At 46.4% G+C, this 19,977-nt stretch overlaps 1 protein-coding gene across 3 annotated transcripts; it reads right to left on the bottom strand.

The window, feature by feature from the left end:
- Positions 1-396: 396 nt before the first annotated feature.
- Positions 397-19,617, bottom strand: LOC117354512 (oocyte zinc finger protein XlCOF6-like). Of its 3 annotated transcripts, none has more exons than XM_033932179.1 (4): positions 19,506-19,617; positions 14,054-14,180; positions 7,255-7,371; positions 397-3,782 (listed from the first exon to the last, which is right to left on the bottom strand). In XM_033932179.1, the coding sequence occupies exons 1-4, from the start codon at positions 19,530-19,532 to the stop codon at positions 1,564-1,566; spliced, it is 2,490 nt and encodes an 829-aa protein (XP_033788070.1). In that variant the 5' UTR covers positions 19,533-19,617; the 3' UTR covers positions 397-1,563. The 3 variants fall into 3 exon arrangements, with proteins under 3 accessions (XP_033788070.1, XP_033788071.1, XP_033788072.1); XM_033932180.1 differs by lacking the exon at positions 19,506-19,617 and adding an exon at positions 19,032-19,103; XM_033932181.1 differs by lacking the exons at positions 14,054-14,180; positions 19,506-19,617 and adding an exon at positions 9,490-9,546.
- Positions 19,618-19,977: the final 360 nt, after the last annotated feature.

Genomic DNA, 19,977 nt, shown 5'->3' with positions numbered 1-19,977 from the left:
GCGAGCCCTACTTACTTCCCTATGCAGCGTCAAGCCGGCAGCATCCTCAGTAATGTGGCAGAATGAATTCACGGACGGACAAGGCCGAAGCAGCCTGTTTAGAGTGCTGCCAGCCCAATGCTGCTTAGGGAGGTGCTGTATGTAGGGCTCGCTCGCGGTCGGCGGGGTTTGGATGGGAGGGAGGGGAGGATGGGGGTTTGGCTTCGTGGTGGGGGCGGGTTCTCAGGGGGCAGTGCTTGCTCAAGGGTTCTGCTACACAAGGGATTGGAGGGAGGGAAGGGAAACTGCCGACGAATCCTGGGACTAGGGCTTATTTTTCGGGTAAGGCTTATATTAAGACCTGCCCCAAAAATCCTGCTAGGGCTTATTTTCGGGGAAACACGGGACTACTGATCAGTTCTATAGCACTACTAGACACAGCGCTGTACATCAAATCATAGGAGAGACAGTCCCTGCTCAAAAGAACTTACAGTCTAGTCAAGACAGACAAACTGGGCAAGAAGGTGCATCAATATACTGCTCAGGTGGGGTAACCGTATACAGCTGCATTATGATGTCATCAAGAATTCTGGGTATGACCCAGATGCATTGTGATGTCACTGAGCATTCAGGCAGCTTCTACTACTACAACTCATTTCTACAGCGCTACTAGACATATGCAGCACTGCACATCAAAACACAAACGAGGCAGTCTCTGCCGGATCGCTTCAGTCCAATGGCATGGCTCTTGAGCGCAAGGTGTTAGCGCCAAGAGGATACTCTGAGGTAGTCATTGCTCTTCTCCTCAGAGTCAAAATGCTCACGATGATCGCCACTTACACCAAGGCATGGGAGACATTTCAGCACCGGTGCATGAAAGAGAAGGTGGAGCTGGTCAGGGCTCCAATCGCGGTGGTATTGGCTTTCCTCCAAGCAGTGGCGTCATTCAGGGTCCAAGGGGCAGGCCTGTTGCGCTTCAGAGTCTGTGAAAGCAAAGCTCCCCTGGCTTCTCATCCAGATATAGATTCCTGAAAGGAGTGCTAAGATTCAGACCACTGGTGAAACAGCCATTTCCATTCTGGGACCTTAATATGGTTTTGCACAGATTCAGTCCGTTTGATCCTATGCAAGAGGTATTCTTGATGGATCTTTCTGGAAAAACAGCTTTCCACATGGCCATTACGTCTGTGAGAAGAGTCTCAGAACTACAGGCACTGGCGTGCTGGGAGCCCTTCCTCAAAATCTCACTTGAGACTGACACCTTTATAATTAAGGCCATTCTGGCGATTTTCTCTTTCATCGCTATATTCAGTTTCCTGGCACTCAGTTTGGTTCTGAAGCTTTTACACACTCACTACAAGAAAATAGTTTCTCCCATGTGGATTTTCTGAATTCTGAGGTATATCTTAAAAGTAAATTTTTTTACCACACTTAGCACATGTATACAATTTCACTCCTGTGTAGTGTGAACTTTGCCTTAAGACCAAAACTTTTACCACACTCGGTAGAAGAAAATGGTTTTACTTCAGTGTAGATTTTTCCGGTGCCTTGTAAGGTACTGTTTCTGCCAGTAGCTCTTACTACTCAGTACAAATGGATTCTCTGGTGCGTTGTAAGGTTCCCTTTAAACCTAAAGTTTTTACCACACTCTGTACATGTGAAAGGTTTTACTCCTGTGTGGATTCTCTGATGCGTTCTCAGGTTCCCCTTTTCCCTGAAGCTTTTACCACACTCATTACAAGTGAATGGTTTCACGCCAGTATGGATTACTTGGTGTGTTGTCAGATGTCCTCTAGTCCTGAAGCTTTTACCACACTCAGTACATGAATACGGTTTTACCTCTGAATGAATTTTCAGGTGCATTGTGAGATACTCCCTGTTCCTAAAGCTTTTACCACACTCAGTACATGTATATGGTTTTACTCCTGTGTGGAGTCTCTGGTGTATTGTGAGTTTTGCCTTAAAACCAAAGCTTTTACCACACTCAATACAAGTGAACGGTTTCCCTCCATGGATTTTCTGGTGCCTTGTAAGACACTGTTTCTCCCTGAAGCATTTACCGCACTCAGTACAAGTGAATGGTTTCACCTCAGTGTGTATTTTCCGATGCCTTTTAAGGTACTGTTTCTCCCGGAAGCTTCTGCCACACTCAGTACAAGAAAAGGGTTTCTCCCCAGAGTGAATTCTCTGGTGAATTGTAAGGTATGCCTTAAAAGTGAAGCTTTTGCCACACTTACTACATGTATATAATTTTACCCCTGTGTGAATTTTCTGATGTCGTGAGTAGTTTTCCTTGCCCCTAAAGCTTTTACCACATTCAATACAAGTGAATTGCTTCACTCCAAAATGGATTACCTGGTGTGTTGTGAGATGACCCTTCTTCCTGAAGCTTTTACCACACTCAGAACAAGTAAATGGTTTCACTCCTGTGTGTATTTTCTGGTGCATTCTGAGGTTCCTGTTTTCCCTGAAGCTTTTATTACACTCAGAACAAGTAAATGGTTTCACTCCGCTATGTATTCTCTGGTGTACTATGAGCTTTCCCTTTAGACCAAAGCTTTTGCCACACTTGGTACATCCATATGATTTAACTCCTGTATGGATCTCCTGATGTACTATGAGGTTCCCCTTCTCCCGGAAGCTTTTACCACACTCAGTACAAGTGAATGGTTTCACTCCAGTGTGGATTACCTGGTGTCTGGTAAGATGTCCCTTATTCTTAAAGCTTTTACCACACTCAGTACAAATAAATGGTTTTACTCCTGTGTGGATTTTCTGGTGCATTGTGAGCCTTCCCTTAAAACTGAAGCTTTTACCACACTCAGTACATGTATATAGTTTCTCCTCTGTGTGGCTTTTCAGGTGTGTTTTAATGTGCCCTCTATCCATAAAATTTTTATCACACTCATTATAAGTAAATTCTTTTACTCCTGTATGGCTTTGCTGGTGCACTGTGAGGTATCCCTTATCTCTGAAGCTCTTACTACAGTAAGGATAAGTAAATCGTTTCACTCCAGTTTGGATTATACGGTATGGAGTGAGTTCTTGTTGCTCTCTGAAGTTTTCAAAACACTCTGTAGTTGTAAATGGTTTCACATCGCTCTGGATTCTCTCTTGAGCCATGTGGCTATCCTTCTCAGTGAACCCTTTACCATGCTCAGTAAATGCACCTACAACAGGTCTCTCTCCTGGACAGAATGTTGCAGCTCTTGTGAAATTTTCTCCCTGATTGAAGTTTTTCTCAGAATTAGGGCTTGAAGATGTTTTCTCCTCAGTATTGTTTGTCCGGTGGTGTATCGTGTTTGCTTTATCAATACAGCTTTTTCCATATTCCATACTTATGCACATTCTAGTTTCTTTATCATTTTTCTTCTGTTGCATTAGCTCTTTCTTCCTACTGAAACTTTTCCTAGCCTCAGAGCTTGTAAAATGCGTCTCTCCTGTGCATGTTTTCCATTGTCCCTTCTGACAGAAGGTTTTTACACTGTCTGCATACGTAGCTGGTCTCTCCTCCCTGTCAGATTGCTGCTGTGATTTCAGTGTTACGCAACCACAGTGAAATAGCTCACAAACATCACAGAAGTATCTTTCACCTCCCAGGTGGTTTCTCTGCTCTTCTCCTGTGTGTCTGAGAATACTGGTACTTTGCCCACACAGAGCTGAGCCTGCTGGTGAATTTTCTTCTTTATTTTCCGAAATCCACTGATATTTTCCCCTTTCTTCTGTTATCTTTTCCCCTTTTGACTTCTCAATAATCTTCCAATGGTGTATTTCTCTATTACGGTTTCTGGGTTCATCTTTTTCTAGATTAAAAAAAAAAAGAGAACACAGATATTATGATAGTTGAATAGTCAGGAAAAACAGTTGTTTTCTGAGGACAGCAGGATTATTTTTTTTTACTGTTGGATGACATAATCCAGAGAAAGCAGAGAAAGCAAAATCCTAAGTAGCAAAAAACAAAAGGAACTGACCCCAAAATATCCACAAAGAAGAAAATCCAGAGAAAACAAAAAAAAACTCTGTGGAGTGACGATGTTCCTAAATGGACTTTATTTGAAAGTGTCAAAGTTCCAAAGGTACACTGAAATCATCCACATAAAAATAAATCATCCACATAAGAGCCTTAAAGGACCTAGTCCGCTAGGGATACCGGACCCAACACGGTCCGCGTTTCGACAAAAAGTCTTCTTCAGGGGTCCTATAAAGGTGAGTATGTGGGAAACAATTGTGTGGTGAACGCGGACCGTGTTGGGTCCTGTATCCCTAGCGGACTAGGTCCTTTAAGGCTCTTATGTGGATGATTTATTTTTATGTGGATGATTTCAGTGTATCTTTGGAACTTTGACGCTTTCAAATAAAGTCCATTTAGGAACATCGTCACTCCACAGAGTTTTTTGGGTTTTCTCTGGATTTTCTTCTTTGTGGATATTTTGGGGTCAGTTCCTTTTGTTTTTTGCTACTTAGGATTTTAAAGTGTTTGAGGCTTGTGCAGATGAGGACGGAGCTTAGGCATTGGTGGAATGAGGCATTATGACATCACAGTCTGAGCTCTAGAATGTTGCAAACACAAGCAGTGTCTCACTTCCGGCTCACCACACAATTGTTTCACCTTTATAGGACCCCTGAAGAAGACTTTTTGTCGAAACGCGGACCGTGTTGGGTCCGGTATCCCTAGCGGACTAGGTCCTTTAAGGCTCTTATGTGGATGATTTCAGTGGACCTTTGGAACTTTGACACTTTCAAATAAAGTCCATTTAGGAACATCGTCACTCCACAGAGTTTTTTGGGTTTTCTCTGGATTTTCTTCTTTGTGGATATTTTGGGGTCAATTCCTTTTGGTTTTTGCTGGATGACATAATCCAGGCAGAGCTTGTGCAGGAACAACTCCCCAGCATCAGTTCTAGAAGTCTTTGGAAAGAATACAATGTGCACGTGTGTTTTCCCACTGTAGCCATTGGGCGGGAGCAGCTCAGCCTAATCCTAACAGCTAGCGGAATAAAACCTCCTGCATGTGGAGGCCAAGCTGAGAGCGGGCAAGAACAATTTCATGTCAAAAATTTTCTCTCCCTAGCACAGAAGTATCCGACAGCTTCATCTGCACTTTAGACTGGAGATCTGAGGCATACAGGGAGGAAATCTGTGCAACCCAACCTTATAGCGGAGGGCCTCTGTGTTATATTAAAAACGTTATAGGTTTTCCAGGCCTTGTACTTTCTCAGACTCACGCTCTTGCTCCTCAGCCTTCTTTCAGGGCAGAGTGACTGCAAACTATGTTCTGCTAGTGCTGGTAAGAGGCTATGTGGTTATCTAACTGCCACCGTGTCATTCTCTAGTGCCAAGCACACTAAATATTGAGCAAGCTCTTTCACTGTGTCGAGGGATGGATAATTAGTATTCCTGGAGGAAAAGTCCACGACTCACTCTTAACCAGACAGACTAGAAGAAAATGGCTGCTTATCCCTGGTTGTATTCACACTAAAGATGGCGCTATTTAACTCCGTTTCATTAATGGCTGGGAGTTATACAACACAAGTCTCCAATACTTCACCCAACCTCCACAATATCCAACATCCCTCTCCACAAAATTACAAGTTGTTCCACATGCTCTCATATATTTCAAATCTGGCAAAATGTGGCCTCAGGTACCCCTCCTCCACCCTTAGTAATGTTCAATAGAGGTAGGGATACTGGCGTTTTTATTGCTCATTGGCCCACGTTCTTTTATTGCAGTTATTTAAGTAAACTTTTTAACTTTTTTATCCACCATAATCTTTTTAGAAGTTTTAGAAGTTTCCTTGAGATTATTCTACTTAAACATCCTATATAATAAAAAGCTAGCCGCGCATGCGCACTCAGACCTGCGTGATCTGTAATCCCTGATCTGTAGGTCCGTAGCCAGAGTACGTATGCGGCGGCTAGACAAAGCGGGAGAAACAGACTCAGGATGGGAGGATGCGCCGCAGCAAAGTGCTGCACAGGTACTGGAGGGGGAGATACATATCGCTTCTGCACATACCGGTACAAACCTCCCTCCAGTGTTGGCAGTCGCAGCACGTTAAACAGGCTGCTTCGCGACTTTCTCCTGCAGTTGAGTCCCTCTGCCGCGTCACTAATGATGTCATCAATGACGCGACAGAGACTCAACGGCAGAAGAAAGCCGCGAACCAGCCGGTTTAGCGTGCTGCGGCTGCCAACGCTGGAGGGAGGTTTGTTATTAAAGTCATCTCGCCGGGAGGGTCGCAGAGTCAGCGGGGGTTGGGCTGGGAGGGGAGAAAAACGTCTGCCTCGGGTGCTTCAGGCAGCAGCAGCGTTTACAATTCGCTGCTGTTGCGGCTTCAGGCCTTCCTCTCTGGCCGGTCCTGCCTACTTCCTGTTTTCATGAACACAGGACCCGCCAGAGAGGAAGACCTGAAGCCAGCAACAGCAATGAATTGTGAATGCTGCTGTTGCCCGATGAAGTAGTTGAAGGAGGAAAGTGAGCAGAGGGGGAGAGAATGGCTTGGAGGGAAGAACAGATGGCAGGGCATGGAGGGAAGGAGGAAGGTATGCCAGACCAAGGGAAAAGGAAAGAGGAGATGGAGAGAGGCCATATGGGACAGAGAGAGAGGGGGCGGACACTGGATGGAAAGAGAAGAGAGGGCAGTGAATGGAAGGGGCAACATAGAGGGTGAACAGTATTCTAGCACCCGTTAATGTAATGGGCTTAATGACTAGTATTCAAATAAATTGTATACTTAGCTTAGTATGCTAAAAAGATTATGGTGGATAAAAAAGTTAAAAAGTTTAAAAAAAAAAAGTGTACCTAAATAACTGTAATAAAAGAATGTGGGCCAATGAGGAATAAAAACACCGGTATCCCTACCTCTAGTGAACATTACTAAGGGTGGAGGAGGGGTACCTGAGGCCACAATTTGCCAGATTTGAAATATATGAGAGCATGTGGAACAACTTGTAATTTTGTGGAGAGGGATGTTGGATATTGTGGAGGTTGGGGGAAGTATTGGAGACCTATCCCTGGTTGTAGGCACCATGGAATCTGCCTACATTTTGGGATCCTGCTGGGTACTTGCGACCTGGATTGGACCCTGTTGGGAAAAGATACTGGGCTTGATGGACCTTTAGTCTGCTCCAGTTTGGTGGATCTTAGGATTTTCTTTGCACAATTTTCACGATTCTTAGTTCAGGCCCTGGGTATGTTCTAATACTTCTGCTTTCCAAGTACGAGTGCTGATCATTGCTCACCTGTATTATGTTATATCTGCTATTAGTACTCACCTGTGTATAAATGGGCAACTTCGCTCTCTCCCGATTTCTCTGGATCCCAGACATTCAGCCGTTCCTCTTGATTAATCCTTGCTAATACTTCAGGATTCATGCTTTCATGATCTATGCCTAGGAATTACAAAAAAATCTAATATAATAAAATGCTAGGCCGCGCATGCGCACTCAAAAGTCGTGTTCCCTGATCTGTTGCGGAAGCACACGTGCGCCACAGCCTCCCTGCTCTCCACCTCGCGCCGCTGTTTTCAAAATTCCCTGCTGGGAGGGCACGGATGTGGGAGTGTGAGCTACTGGAGGGCCCAGTAGAGGTCAGAGTCGCTCCGGGGGAGGGGGCGGCTGCCGAAGAAACAAGATGAAGCGGGCGTGCTTTCCCTTGAATGTGCGGCTCGCACCTCGCGCCTCTTTCCCTCCGTCAATGGCGCCGAAGCCCCGGGTCGACGAGAGCCCCGTGCTCGTGGCGGTGCGTGTCCGAACCTTGCTGCCCAAGGAGGTGTCTACACGGCTACCATTCGGGCCGGCGGGTTGAGCCTACCATCTAACCCTCCCACCGCGAGATGAACACAAACCTCCGGCCTGCAGCAGCTCCACAGCACTCTAAACATTCTGCTTCCAGCCTTCTACTGTCTTGATTTTCACTGCTGAGGAAATCAGGACAGTAGAAGGCCACGAAGCAGAATGTTTAGAGTGCTGTGGAGCTGCTGCAGGCCGGAGGTTTGTGTTCGTCTCACGATGGGAGGGTCAGTGGGGTCGGCTGCATGGCAGCGGTAGTGGCGGGGGGGGGGGGGGGTAGATAGAAACATGCTGCAAATGCCGAATTCTACTGTATGGGAGAATGGGGGGGGTGGTAGAAATTAAAGGTTCTACTGCACAGGGGGATGGGAGGCAGGCAGGCTGGCTTCGGGGGGAGGGTGTGGGTGGAACAAAGTCTAAAAGGCATTGAGGGGGGGCATTGGAAGGAGGCACTGGGGGCACTAAGGACATAGGAAAGGGCACTAAGGGCACGGGAAGGAGGCACTGGGGGCACTGAGGGCACTAAGGATATAGGAAGGAGGCACTGAGGGCACTAAGGACATTGAATGGGACATTAAGGACATGGAAGGCGGCACTGGGGGGCACTAAGGGAAGACAGAAGGGGCCATGACAGAAGGGGAGAGACAGTGAGAGGGAAAGGGGGCTGCTTTGGGGGGGGGGAAGTGTGCTGGGGACAGACAGCTTTTGCTGTGGGGGGAAGACAGAAGGGGCCATGGAGAGACAGTTAGGGAAAGGAGGCTGCTTTGGGGGGGGAGGTCTGTGCTGGGGGCAAACAGCTTTGCTCTGGGGTGAATACAGAAGGGGGCCACGGAGAGACAGTCAGGGAGAGGGAAAGGGGGCTGCTTTGGGTGGACGGGTGTGCTGGGGGGCAGACAGTTTTGCTGGGGGAGGGGGGGAAGATAGAAGGACACAGACAGTGGCCAAGGAGAGAGAGAGAAAGAAACACAGACAGACAGACACATCTATTCTAGCACCCGTTAATGTAACGGGCTTAAAGACTAGTATATATATATATTATGTTTATTTCTCTGGCATTCCTAGAAAATAAATAGGAGTAATTCTCAGGGTGTAGCATATAAGAACAAAAGAACATAAGCAGTGCCTCCGCCGGGTCAGACCATAGGTCCATCCTGCCCAGCAGTCCGCTCCCGCGGCGGCCCAAACAGGTCACGACCTGTCTGAATCACCAGAAGGGGCTCCCTTGCCACCCTGGTTTCTCATTGAAGTCCTATCTTCCCATCGTAGTCCTAACCCTCCGGTCTTGCACATGCACGACCTGTTGGGTTTCTATACTTATTACCTGGTTAGCTTTCTATACCTGTGTTACATCCCAGCACCTCTCTCAGTATCCCACGATCCCTTTATCCCTCAGGAATCCGTCCAATCCTGTTTGAATCCCTGTACCGTACTCTGCCTGATCACTTCCTCCGGTAGCGCATTCCAAGTGTCCACGACCCTTTGGGTGAAAAAAAACTTCCTTGCATTTGTTTTGAACCTATCTCCCTTCAGTTTCTCCGAATGCCCCCTCGTACTTGTTGTCCCCTTCAGTCTGAAGAATCTGTCCCTATCCACCCTCTCTATGCCCCTCATGATCTTGAAGGTCTCTATCATATCTCCCCTGAGCCTCCTTTTTTCCAGAGAGAAGAGCCCCAGCCTATCCAACCTCTCGGCGTATGGGCAATGTTCCAGCCCTTTTACCAGTTTCGTTGCTCTCCTTTGGACTCTCTCAAGTACCGCCATGTCCTTCTTGAGGTGTGGCGACCAATACTGAACGCAGTATTCCAGATGTGAACGCACCATCGCTCGATACAATGGCATGATGACTTCCCGCGTCCTGGTTGTTATGCCCCTCTTTATGATGCCCAGCATCCTATATAACAGGAGAAGGCTTATCAAGTTTCAAGTTTATTAAAAATTTGATTGATCGCATATCATTATTTCTAGGCGATGTACAGTAAAAATTGAGAAGACATGTAATCACTAAAAAACAAATAAATAAAGTCACCTGTTGTAAATTCAAATACTTTGTTCACTAAGATAACAACTCCACTGGATTTGTGGGTCACTTATATATACAATTCTGTATATTATTGTTTGTATGAACTGATAAGAACATAAGAACATAAGCAGTGCCTCCGCCGGGTCAGACCATAGGTCCATCATTCCCAGCAGTCCGCTCCCGCGGCGGCCCAAACAGGTCACCTGTCTGAATCACCAGAAGGGGCCCCCTTGCCACCCTGGTTTCCCATTGAAGTCCTATCTTCCCATCGAAGTCCTAACCCTCCGGTTTTGCACATGCACGACCTGGTCGGGTTTCTATACTTATTTCCTGGATACTTCTCTCAGTATCCCACGATCCCTTTGTCCCTCAGGAATCCGTCCAATCCCTGTTTGAATCCCTGTACCGTACTCTGCCCGACCACTTCCTCCGGCAGCGCATTCCAAGTGTCCACGACCCTCTGGGTGAAAAAAAACTTCCTTGCATTTGTCTTGAACCTATCTCCCTTCAGTTTCTCCGAGTGCCCCCTCATACCTGTTGTCCCCTTCAGTCTGAAGAATCTGTCCCTATCCACCCTCTCTATGCCCCTCATGATCTTGAAGGTCTCTATCATATCTCCCCTGAGCCTCCTTTTTTTTTTTTTTTCTATTAAGATAAGTGAGGTTCCTCTGTCTAATTAATACGATGATTAAAAAGAAATGATAATTTTGTATATCCAAAGAAAAAGTTAAAAAGAAGTTAAAAAGAGTAAAATAAAAGATTAATAAAGATTGGACTGACGAAGAGTTTAGCAACTGAGGTGGTGTGGTGCCCGGTTGCCATCTGAAAGTCCATACAAACAATAATATACAGAATTGTATGGATAAGTGACCCACAAATCTAGTGGAGTTGTTATCATTTTAGTTCCTAAGAGACTTAGAATTGAACAAAGTAAAAAAAAATCACTAAAAAACAGACACAAAAACACGCTGACGGAGACATAAACAAACATACAGGAAGCAAAGTGGGAGGAGGGAGAACTACAATAAGTTTAATAAAAGTATACGCAAAAGGTTAAAACAGAAGGACGGGGGAGAATTATCAAGTTTCTTAAATGTCTAAGCAGGAACCAAAACCAATAGCGAGCTAAAGCTTGGATGCAAGAGGGGCAGAATGGACACGGACAGCTTCCGTCAGACTGTTCCCACCCACCAATTCCAACCTGGACAATTACCATCTAGGCCAGTGATCTCAAACTCAAACCCTTTGCAGGGCCACACTTTGGATTTGTAGGTACTTGGAGGGCCGCAGAAAAAAATAGTTAATGTCTTATTAAAGAAATGACAAGTTTGCATGAGGTAAAATTCTTTATAGTTTATAAATCTTCTCCCCCCCCCCCGAAGGCCTGCATGTTCCCCCCTTCTTCCTCCCTGGCCTCCCAGTCTTAGTTTCAACTAATTACCTCCGCCTGAGAAAGGATCGCCGGTGCTGTAGCATTCCTTGCAGGCTGCCGTCGTCCTCCGCAGCACATTCCCTCTGCCACGGTCCCGCCCCTCGTCTAACATCAGAGACAGGATCGCGTTAGAGGGAATGTGCTGCTGAGGACAATGGCAGCCTGCAAGGAACGCTACAGCACCGGCGATCCTCTCTGCAGGCTGCGGTAATTATCTGAAAGTCAGAGCAGGAGGCCAGGGGGGAAGCCGGAGGGCGCTGAAAAGGGCGGGCAGCACTAGTAAAGACCGCGGGCTGCAAAATAGTACCTGGCAGGCCGCATGTGGCCCCCGAGCCCCGAGTTTGAGACCACTGATCTAGGCCAATTTCCACTTGAACATTCCCACCCCCCACGTATTACCTTCATAAAACTTGTGTTCTGTGCCATACTGCTCTGGATGTGACTGCGCTGTGTACATCCCCGCAAGTGTTAGGTTTGGGGGGAGACCCCGAGTATGTGCAGCCCCCAAGTGTTAGGATAGTCTGAATGTGATTCATGCATGTATAGGTAACCAGTGCAGTTTCTAATAATATTCTGAGAGTGTTGTATTTTTTTGCTCAAAGATTGGCCCGATTGCTGTGTTTTGAATCATTTTGCAGTTTGCGTTGCAGAGACGAGCTCAGGCCAGCGTATAGCGAGTTGCAGTAGTTTAGCTGTGATAAGACCAGTATTTGGACCAGGATGGCAAAGTGGTGATTGTGGAAGTAAGGTCGGAATCAGTCTTAGTTGCTTCATGCTGTAAAAGGTTTTTCTCCGTAAGTTGGAGATTTGGGGTCCGTATGAGAAAGTGGAGACGAATACCATTCCTAGAACCTTGGCGGTTTTGTCTATGTTTAGAGCAGATCCTGATGGGAATGGTAGGGATGTGAGGACTGTCTGAGTGGGCAAACTAGATGGACCATTTGGCCTTTATCTGCCATCATTCATTCATTTATTTTAGTATTTATATTCCACTTATAAGCTAAGTATTTTACATTCAGGTACTCAAACAGGTAAGGCTAGACCAGGGGTAGGGAACTCTGGTCCTCGAGAGCCAGATTCCAGTCGGGTTTTCAGGATTTCCCCAATGAATAGGCATTGAAAGCAGTGCATGCAAATAGATCTCATGCAGATTCATTGGGAAATCCTTAAACCTGATTGGAATACGGCTCTCGAGGACCGGAGTTCCCTACCCCTGGGCTAGACTCTAGTAGGGCATTGGTCCTTGACCTAAGGACCGCCGCGTGAGCAGACTGCTGGGCACGATAGACCACTGGCCTGACCCAGCAGCGGCAAATCTTATGTTCTTATCTGTCCCGGTAGGCTCACACTCTTCAAAATGTACCTGGGGTAATTGAGTGACTTGCCCAGGGTAACAAGGAGCAGAATGGGATTTGAACTCGCAACCTAGGGTGCTGAGGCTGTAGTTCTAACCACTGTGCCACACACTCCCTACTGGCAGTTTGAGAATAAACTTTGGGAAGAGAGAGCAATTTCCAGCAGTGAAGCAATTACACATCACCAATTCTAATATTATTCAGAGTTTTAAAGGACTTTTATCAAATTTATGATTGGGTCTCCTGAGGAAGAAAGCGAAACGGGGGCCACGTTGGGACCCCGAACCCTTCATAAAGTTAAGTTATTATTTTACAACTTACCCAGTTTCAGTGAAGTTAACTTAATACTATTCATGAAGAAAAGAAAGCCATGACACATTGAAGCATTGAAAAATGGTGATACATTCTTTATTTATCTGTATCCTAGCTTGAAGTGTGATCTTTCTTGAAACAGTTACAATGATTGGAAAGTGAACTCTGTTCTATTCTTGGGAGGGTACACCCCTTCCTTGTAGAGTTTCATGCCTCTGAGTAACCTGGAAAAAATCTTGATCACACCATAGATAGGTTACTATTGTAACAGCAAAGTCAGTTCGCATTTTTGACTAAAGCAATTTCTGACTTTCCCTAGTTTTTACTAGTAATACCCCCGTGATATCAGAAGGAAATATAGTTTTTGACACACTCCCTAAAGGGCATGTTTCTATGTTCCATACCCTACATGCTGACACCTCAGAGAAAATAAGTCAACTCTTCTCGAAATCACACTTTTCATCATCCAGGATCCATTGCACAAACCTACCAATGCTTCCTTCATCCAAAGGAATCTATAACTCCCTATTTACCTATACAACCATCAGAACATGGAACGGTCTCCCAACAACCATTACCACTGAACCGAACTACCTCAGCTTTCAAAAAAAACCCTGAAAACCTACCTGTATGACAGACCTCGTCAACCTGTAACTTAATCACCGTTGTCATCTCAAGAAAACCATCACCGTTTATCACACCAATATATTATCTCGGACACTGTATATACACCATGAAAAGCCTCCCCCAAATTTCAATTTACATGTCAGACCTTCCCTACTCACTATTGTAAATCTAAAAAAAAAAAAAAAAAAATGTGTAACCAAAATGTCACTGCCATTGTAATTCCCCAAAATAATATACGGGCCTCTTGTTTGTAAATTGCTTTGAACCTATTCTGGATAAGTGTGATACAGAAATTCAGATTAGATTGTACACCGCTCAGTAATATAATGAGTGGTATATCAAAACTCAAATAAATGTTAAACTTGTTCCTCAATCCTGGCACTAACATGCTATCCTCAGCTAGAAAAGCAGGCTTGAGACAGAGCATGATCATACTTGGACAATTCTGGACTAAAGGAGGTAGAGGAAAATGTCTCAAATTACTTTTATTATATCTACCCCCGTGTCTGCTAAAAATGCAGCTAATGCAATTCTTACCTAGTGAGATCAGGATCTCGTAATTCTCCTTCATCACCTCCCTGTAAAGCTCCTTCTGCCCTTCATCCAAATAGTCCCACTGCTCCTGGGAGAAGGAGACAGTGATATCCTCAAACGTCACTGGCATCTGAAACACAAACCGGAAACAAACTCAGTTACATGTGAGGGGGCCCAGAATGCATTAGAGTTCAGATGACTTTATTCTCCTAATATTATATCGTGGAAAAATTGAGTCCAAGACCTCGGAAACAGAGATTTGTTTCCTAATCTGTGGCCCTAGACTCAGTTTTCTCTATGTACTCCAGGGTTTGTAAGTCTAGCCTGGGTGCATGCAATGCCGTCTAGTAAAACCGTGTCTAACGTGTGTCATTCAAAGTTAGGCGCCATTTGTAGAATCACAAATTAGACACAGGTAGGCGTGAATATCTTTGCCCACCAGTATATTAGGCTAGGGTTTTCTTGGCCTAAAATACCAGCGACTAACTCAATCCATGTCCAAACTATGCTCCAAATCCGCCCTTAATCATACCAATTTGCTGGTAGTGCCTCCGTGTAGGTGTCTACATCCAAGCCTTAGCCATCTACCAGTTAGGCAACTATTGTCGAGAATCTACCTGGTAAAGCTTGGAGGGATAGAGAGCCCTCAAACTTGACGATCAGGGGAGGGCTAGTGAGAGGGCATGGAGCGTGCTCATAGAAAGAGAATGCCTGAGGGGCAAGGGAGAGTCCTCAGGGAGCGACCAGTGACCAGAGGATCTGTGGAGAGACCAGCGTGCTGACATTAGCTGGTTGAGACCGGTGAACCAGGGGAGGGGCCTTAGGCATCTGAGCCAATCAGGGCCTTAGGCTCCTCACTGTGTATCCTAGGATACCAAGGGAGGAGCCTAAGGCCCTGATTGGCTCAGATGCCTGGCCCCTCCCCTGTGAAGGGCCTTAGGCATCTGAGCCAAACAGGGCCTTAGGCCCCAACCCATGCATCCCAGAATGTACCAGGAAGAAGGAGGTCCTTCATTTTGGAGAGGTATCCCTCCTGCTGTCATCTATGAGGTGGTGGGAACATCCAGTGTCAAGATGGAGTAGGCATCCCCCCTACCGATTCTTTCTAAAGTAGGGATGCGACTAGCTACTCAGGGCACGGTCCTCGAGTTCCAAAAATATAACAGCAGGATGGCTAGACAGGTGTCCCCCGGGCCTGATCCTGCTAACAGCAGACTTCTGCCATTCAAGTCTGCATCTTCTCCCAGGCAGGGGTCCTAACAGGAGGAAACCTCTGGGCTTCCAATTTAAACAACAGGAAAACCCCCCAAAAATAATAATACCGCAGAAACGCAGAAAAATCTGAGTGGGCAGGAGCATGCTTACTGGGAAGGAGGTGGAGATGAAAGACGAGTGATTTCATTCTGCAAGCAACTTGAGGGCTCAGAATCATAACCCTAGCGTTCTGGACTATTAGACATTGAACTAGACATGCCAATATTTAGCACTTAAACCATCTAAATTAATAGTTCAAAATGGGCCACATAATTTTATCCAGTGTTGTTTAGCTGATGAATATTGCAGTTAACCAGATAAGAGACAACTGGTCACATAAATCTGGCTATTTAATGCCGGTGCTCAGACACGGCCTGGTCCTGAATATCCAGGAATAAGCCCAGTAGTGGCCAGAAAAACATTGACCGCCGCTGGCTGAACGTTTAATAAGGGACTCTTCCTCATCATCTTTACATCACTTTGCACCTGTTTGGAAACGGAACATTTTTAAATGTATTTTTTCAATTAAGAAAAGAGAACACATCCCAGACATTAATGTTCTCGTCTGAAATCTGTACGTGAGGCTGAGATCAGAAAGAAAGGGAAGCAAGAGGGAGGAGAGCGGAAGGCTGGGGTCAGTCAGGGAGAAGGGAAAAGCACCAGAGAGCAGGAGGGCTGCAGACTGGGAAGCAGATTCTGCTTGGTGTTCACTTCCTATACAATTGAGATCTATTTGATTTGTATTTTTTTAAAGTTCCTATTGTACAATTTGGCTTAGTTAGGATAATGCATGGTCAAAATTATTTGCTATCTGCTTTGAACCTATTTATGGGAATTGGCAGAATATAAGTACCTTGGTTTGCGAGCATAATTCGTTCCAGAAGCATGCTCGTAAACCAAAGTGCTCGTATATCAAAGCAAGTTTCCCCATAGAAAGTAAGGGAAACTCACTTGATTCGTTCCACATCCCCCCCCTTCACAAGGCCACTGGCACTGCTCGCTTCCACCCCACCCCACCACATCCCATAAAGACCCACCCCCCACCCTCAAGGCCACTGGTGCACTTCCACCCCACCCCGGAGAACCTGCATCGCCCCCCCCCGCCCAAACCCTTACCGCGATCTGGCACTGGCACACAACACCAACCCACAGGATGTGCTGGTGCCGGTAGAGCATTTGCAGAAAGTAAAAAGGTCTCAGATTCAGTGCTGGTGCTGGTAGAGTCCCTCCTCGATGGTTGCAATCCAGTCGGGTTTTCAGGATTTTCCTAATGAATAGATCTCATGCATATTCATTGGGGAAATCCTGAAATCCCAACTGGTTTGCGGCCCTCGAGGAGGGACTTTGACACCCCTGCGGTAGAGCCTGCCGCTTGCTGCTGATCTCTGCTGGGCTGGGCCTTGAGCAACTGCTCATGCTCAAGGCCTTCTGGCTCCCGCTCTCTCCGAGAATCTCATTAGAATCTTCCGGCACGACCTGTGGGTTGGTGCTGCGTGCCGGTGCCAGATCATGCTAAGGGTTTGGGCGGGCGATGCTGGTTCTCGGGGGTGGGGGCTCGCAAATCGAGCCAATACTCGGCTTGCGAGGCATGATTTGCAAGAGTTTTTTGCTCGTCTTGCAAAACACTCGCAAACCGAGGCTTGACTGTAATAACTTATAAGGTACTCGAGTATTTCTCCCTATCTGTCCTGGTGGGCTCACATTCTGACTAATGCACCTGGGGCAAGGAAGTGTTAGTGACTTACCATGGGGTCACAGAGAGCAGCGCTGGACTCGAACCTGCAACCGCAGGGTGCTAAGGCTGCAGCCCTATCCACTAGGCCAGGGGTAGGCAATTCCGGTCCTCGAGAGCCGGATCCAGGCCAGGTTTTCAGGATCATCCCTTACAACTCCCAACACCGAGACAATATTTAACCTCCCAGCAATAGACACAACAGGTTCAAGGGCCGACATGACCTGGAGCTCCTTTGAAAGCCCAGACTGGAGCCTTTTCCTCAAACTCTTCTCAAAATACGCCAACTCCAACTGCCTATTAGACAACTGCCCACCTGCCATCATTAAATCCGCCCCCCCCCCCCAATTCAAAGCCGAACTCTTCAATTGGGTCACACTATGCCTGTCCACCGGTCTCTTCCCGACTGAACTCGGACACATTCTCATATCCCCCCGCCTCAAAAACAACAAAGAATCCATCTCCTCCGCAGCCAACTATAGACCCATCGCTAACATTCCACTCTTCCAGAAACTCATAGAAGGCCTCATTAACCATGACCTCACGAACTACCTAGAAAAGTTCAACATCCTTCATGATTCTCAATCCGGCTTCCGCTCAAACCACAGCACAGAAACGGTCATAGCTGCTCTAATCAATTACCTCCTCCACCTATTCTCACTGGGCAAAAGCGCCCTCGTACTCCAATTCGACCTAAGCAGTGCTTTCGACCTGGTCGACCACGACATCATGCTCCGCTGCCTCGACTCCATCGGCATCTTCGGCCAAGTACTTAACTGGTTCTCAAGCTTCCTAACCAACCGCCGCGTGAGCGGACCGCTGGGCTGGATGGACCTCTGGTCTGCCCCGGCGGAGGCGACTACTTATGTACTTATGTACTTATCAGGTCCACAGCAACGGAACCTTCTCCCATCAATGGCGTAACTCCTGCGGAGTCCCACAAGGCTCCCCATTATCCCCCTCCCTTTTCAACATTTACTTGGCCCCTCTAGCACGACCTAAACCTTAAATCATTCATATACGCCGATGACATCACCATAATCATCCCCCTAACTTCATTCACCCAACAGACGGAACAACTCACCTCCTCTATCCTCACCAAGCTAGAACAATGGACCTCACAATTTAAACTAAAATTAAACACAGAAAAAACCAAAATCTTCCTGGCAAGCCCTACCCATAAAATAACAAACACTTCCCTGAAACTGAACGGCCTAGAATGCCCCATCAACCCCACCATAAAAATACTCGGAGTCATCCTAGATAGAAGCTTGACCTTCGAAGCCCACACCAGTGCCCAGGTCAAAAAATGCTTCTGTTCCCTCTGGAAACTTTGCACCATCAAACACTACTTCGACCACCTCTCCTTCCGTTTACTGGTCCAATCACTAATCCTAAGCATACTGGACTACTGTAATATCATATACCTGGGAGCCTATAAAAACACCATCAAACGTCTTAGAATAGTACAAAATGCCGCTGTCCGCCTCATTTTCGGCCTCAAAAAATATGACCACGTCAGCCCCTATTACAGCAAACTCCACTGGCTGCCGGTGGAGGCAAGAATCTTCTTTAAATTCGCCTGCCTCTGCTCCAAAACCTTAGCAGGCTCTTCTCCAACTTACTTATCTGAGCACCTCGAAATTGCAGGTCCCTCTCATACTCGAAATACCTACCTGCTTTCTTTTCCATCCCCGAAGGGCTGCCTCTACAAAAAATTCCTCGAACGATCCCTAGCATTCCAAGCAGGCAAATGGAACAAATGCCTCTCCACTCTCATCTCCAACTCCCCCCCCCCCCCCCTATCAAACTTTCAGGAAGCTAACTAAAACCTACCTTTTTGACAAATTCCCCTGAACGTTCTCCTCTCCTCCCTCCTCCTCCTCTGACCTCGACTCTCCCCCAGACTCTTTACCGCCGTATGTAACACTTCTATTTGTAACTCTGCTGTATGTAACTCATAGCAAACATAACTACTCCCAATATATTACCTACCTTCAAAAATTAACTTCTCCATAAATGTATCGTCCAAAATGTAAATTCAACTTGATTGACAAAATGCATTGCCCAAAATGTGAATGTAACTTTAACGAAATTGTAACTTCTTCTGTTAAGTCTCTTCTTCTGTTAAGTCTCTTCTTCTGTTAACCGCATAGAACGTCCATGGTAATGCGGTATACAAGAATAAAGTTATTATTATTATTATTATCGCCACAATAAATATGCATGAGATAGATTTGCATCTCAAGGAGGCGGTGCATGCAAACCCATCTCGTGGAGATCCTGAAAACCTGACCTGGCTCCGGCTCTCGAAGGGTTTGAGGGGCTGCAGGGAAGAAAGAGAAGATTTTTTTTTTTTTTTTCTTTTCTGGCACCCCAGGGAGGGATTGAGCAGTGCCAGGCTCCTTTCCTCTTCTGCTCGCCCCATGGCATCGCCTGGCACTGCATCACCTCCTGCCACTCTCCTACCTGCTGAGCGGACAGCCCTGCGGCCATCCTCCTGCCCTTCTCCCCAAGCACGATTTGCAGCCCCGGCTTTGTTGGCTCAGTGCAGGGCTCAGCTTTTCTCCTAATGGCTTCAGGCACAAAGAAAGAGGAGTGAAGGGAAACAGGAGAGAGGGAGGGAGGGGTCGGGGAGAGCTGCTTCTGACTGCTGCCATCTCCTGGACCCTCCCAGCACTGGCGCCAGAGGAGTTGATCCGACTGAATTCAAGAATCTGCGTCCCATCCATGGGAATCACTGAACCGTGTCTCTGTGATGGTTACAATATAATAATAATAATAATAACTTTATTCTTCTATACCGCCATAGTCGTGAGACTTCTGGGCGGTTCACATTGAAAGAGAGCTGGACAGTCAGTGAGTTACACTATGCAGATAGTCAGAGAAATACAGTATGCAGAATCTTAAAAAAAAACAAAAAAAAAACAGCGAATTACAA

The sequence above is a fragment of the Geotrypetes seraphini genome, chromosome 2, assembly GCF_902459505.1.
Source record: "Geotrypetes seraphini chromosome 2, aGeoSer1.1, whole genome shotgun sequence".
Classification (NCBI taxonomy): domain Eukaryota; kingdom Metazoa; phylum Chordata; class Amphibia; order Gymnophiona; family Dermophiidae; genus Geotrypetes; species Geotrypetes seraphini.
This window is presented reverse-complemented; position numbering and strand designations above follow the sequence as displayed.

What these genes read in the sequence shown, in the direction of transcription:
- LOC117354512 (XM_033932179.1), bottom strand. Translation starts at nt 19,532, where the DNA reads ATGGCCGCAGGGCTGTCCGCTCAGCAG. An exon ending in CAGGGCTGTCCGCTCAGCAG is followed by an intron (nt 14,181 to 19,505) that starts GTAGGAGAGTGG and finishes TTTGTGTTTCAG; the next exon opens with ATGCCAGTGACGTTTGAGGA. An exon ending in AGTTGCCCATTTATACACAG is followed by an intron (nt 3,783 to 7,254) that starts GTGAGTACTAAT and finishes TTTTTAATCTAG; the next exon opens with AAAAAGATGAACCCAGAAAC.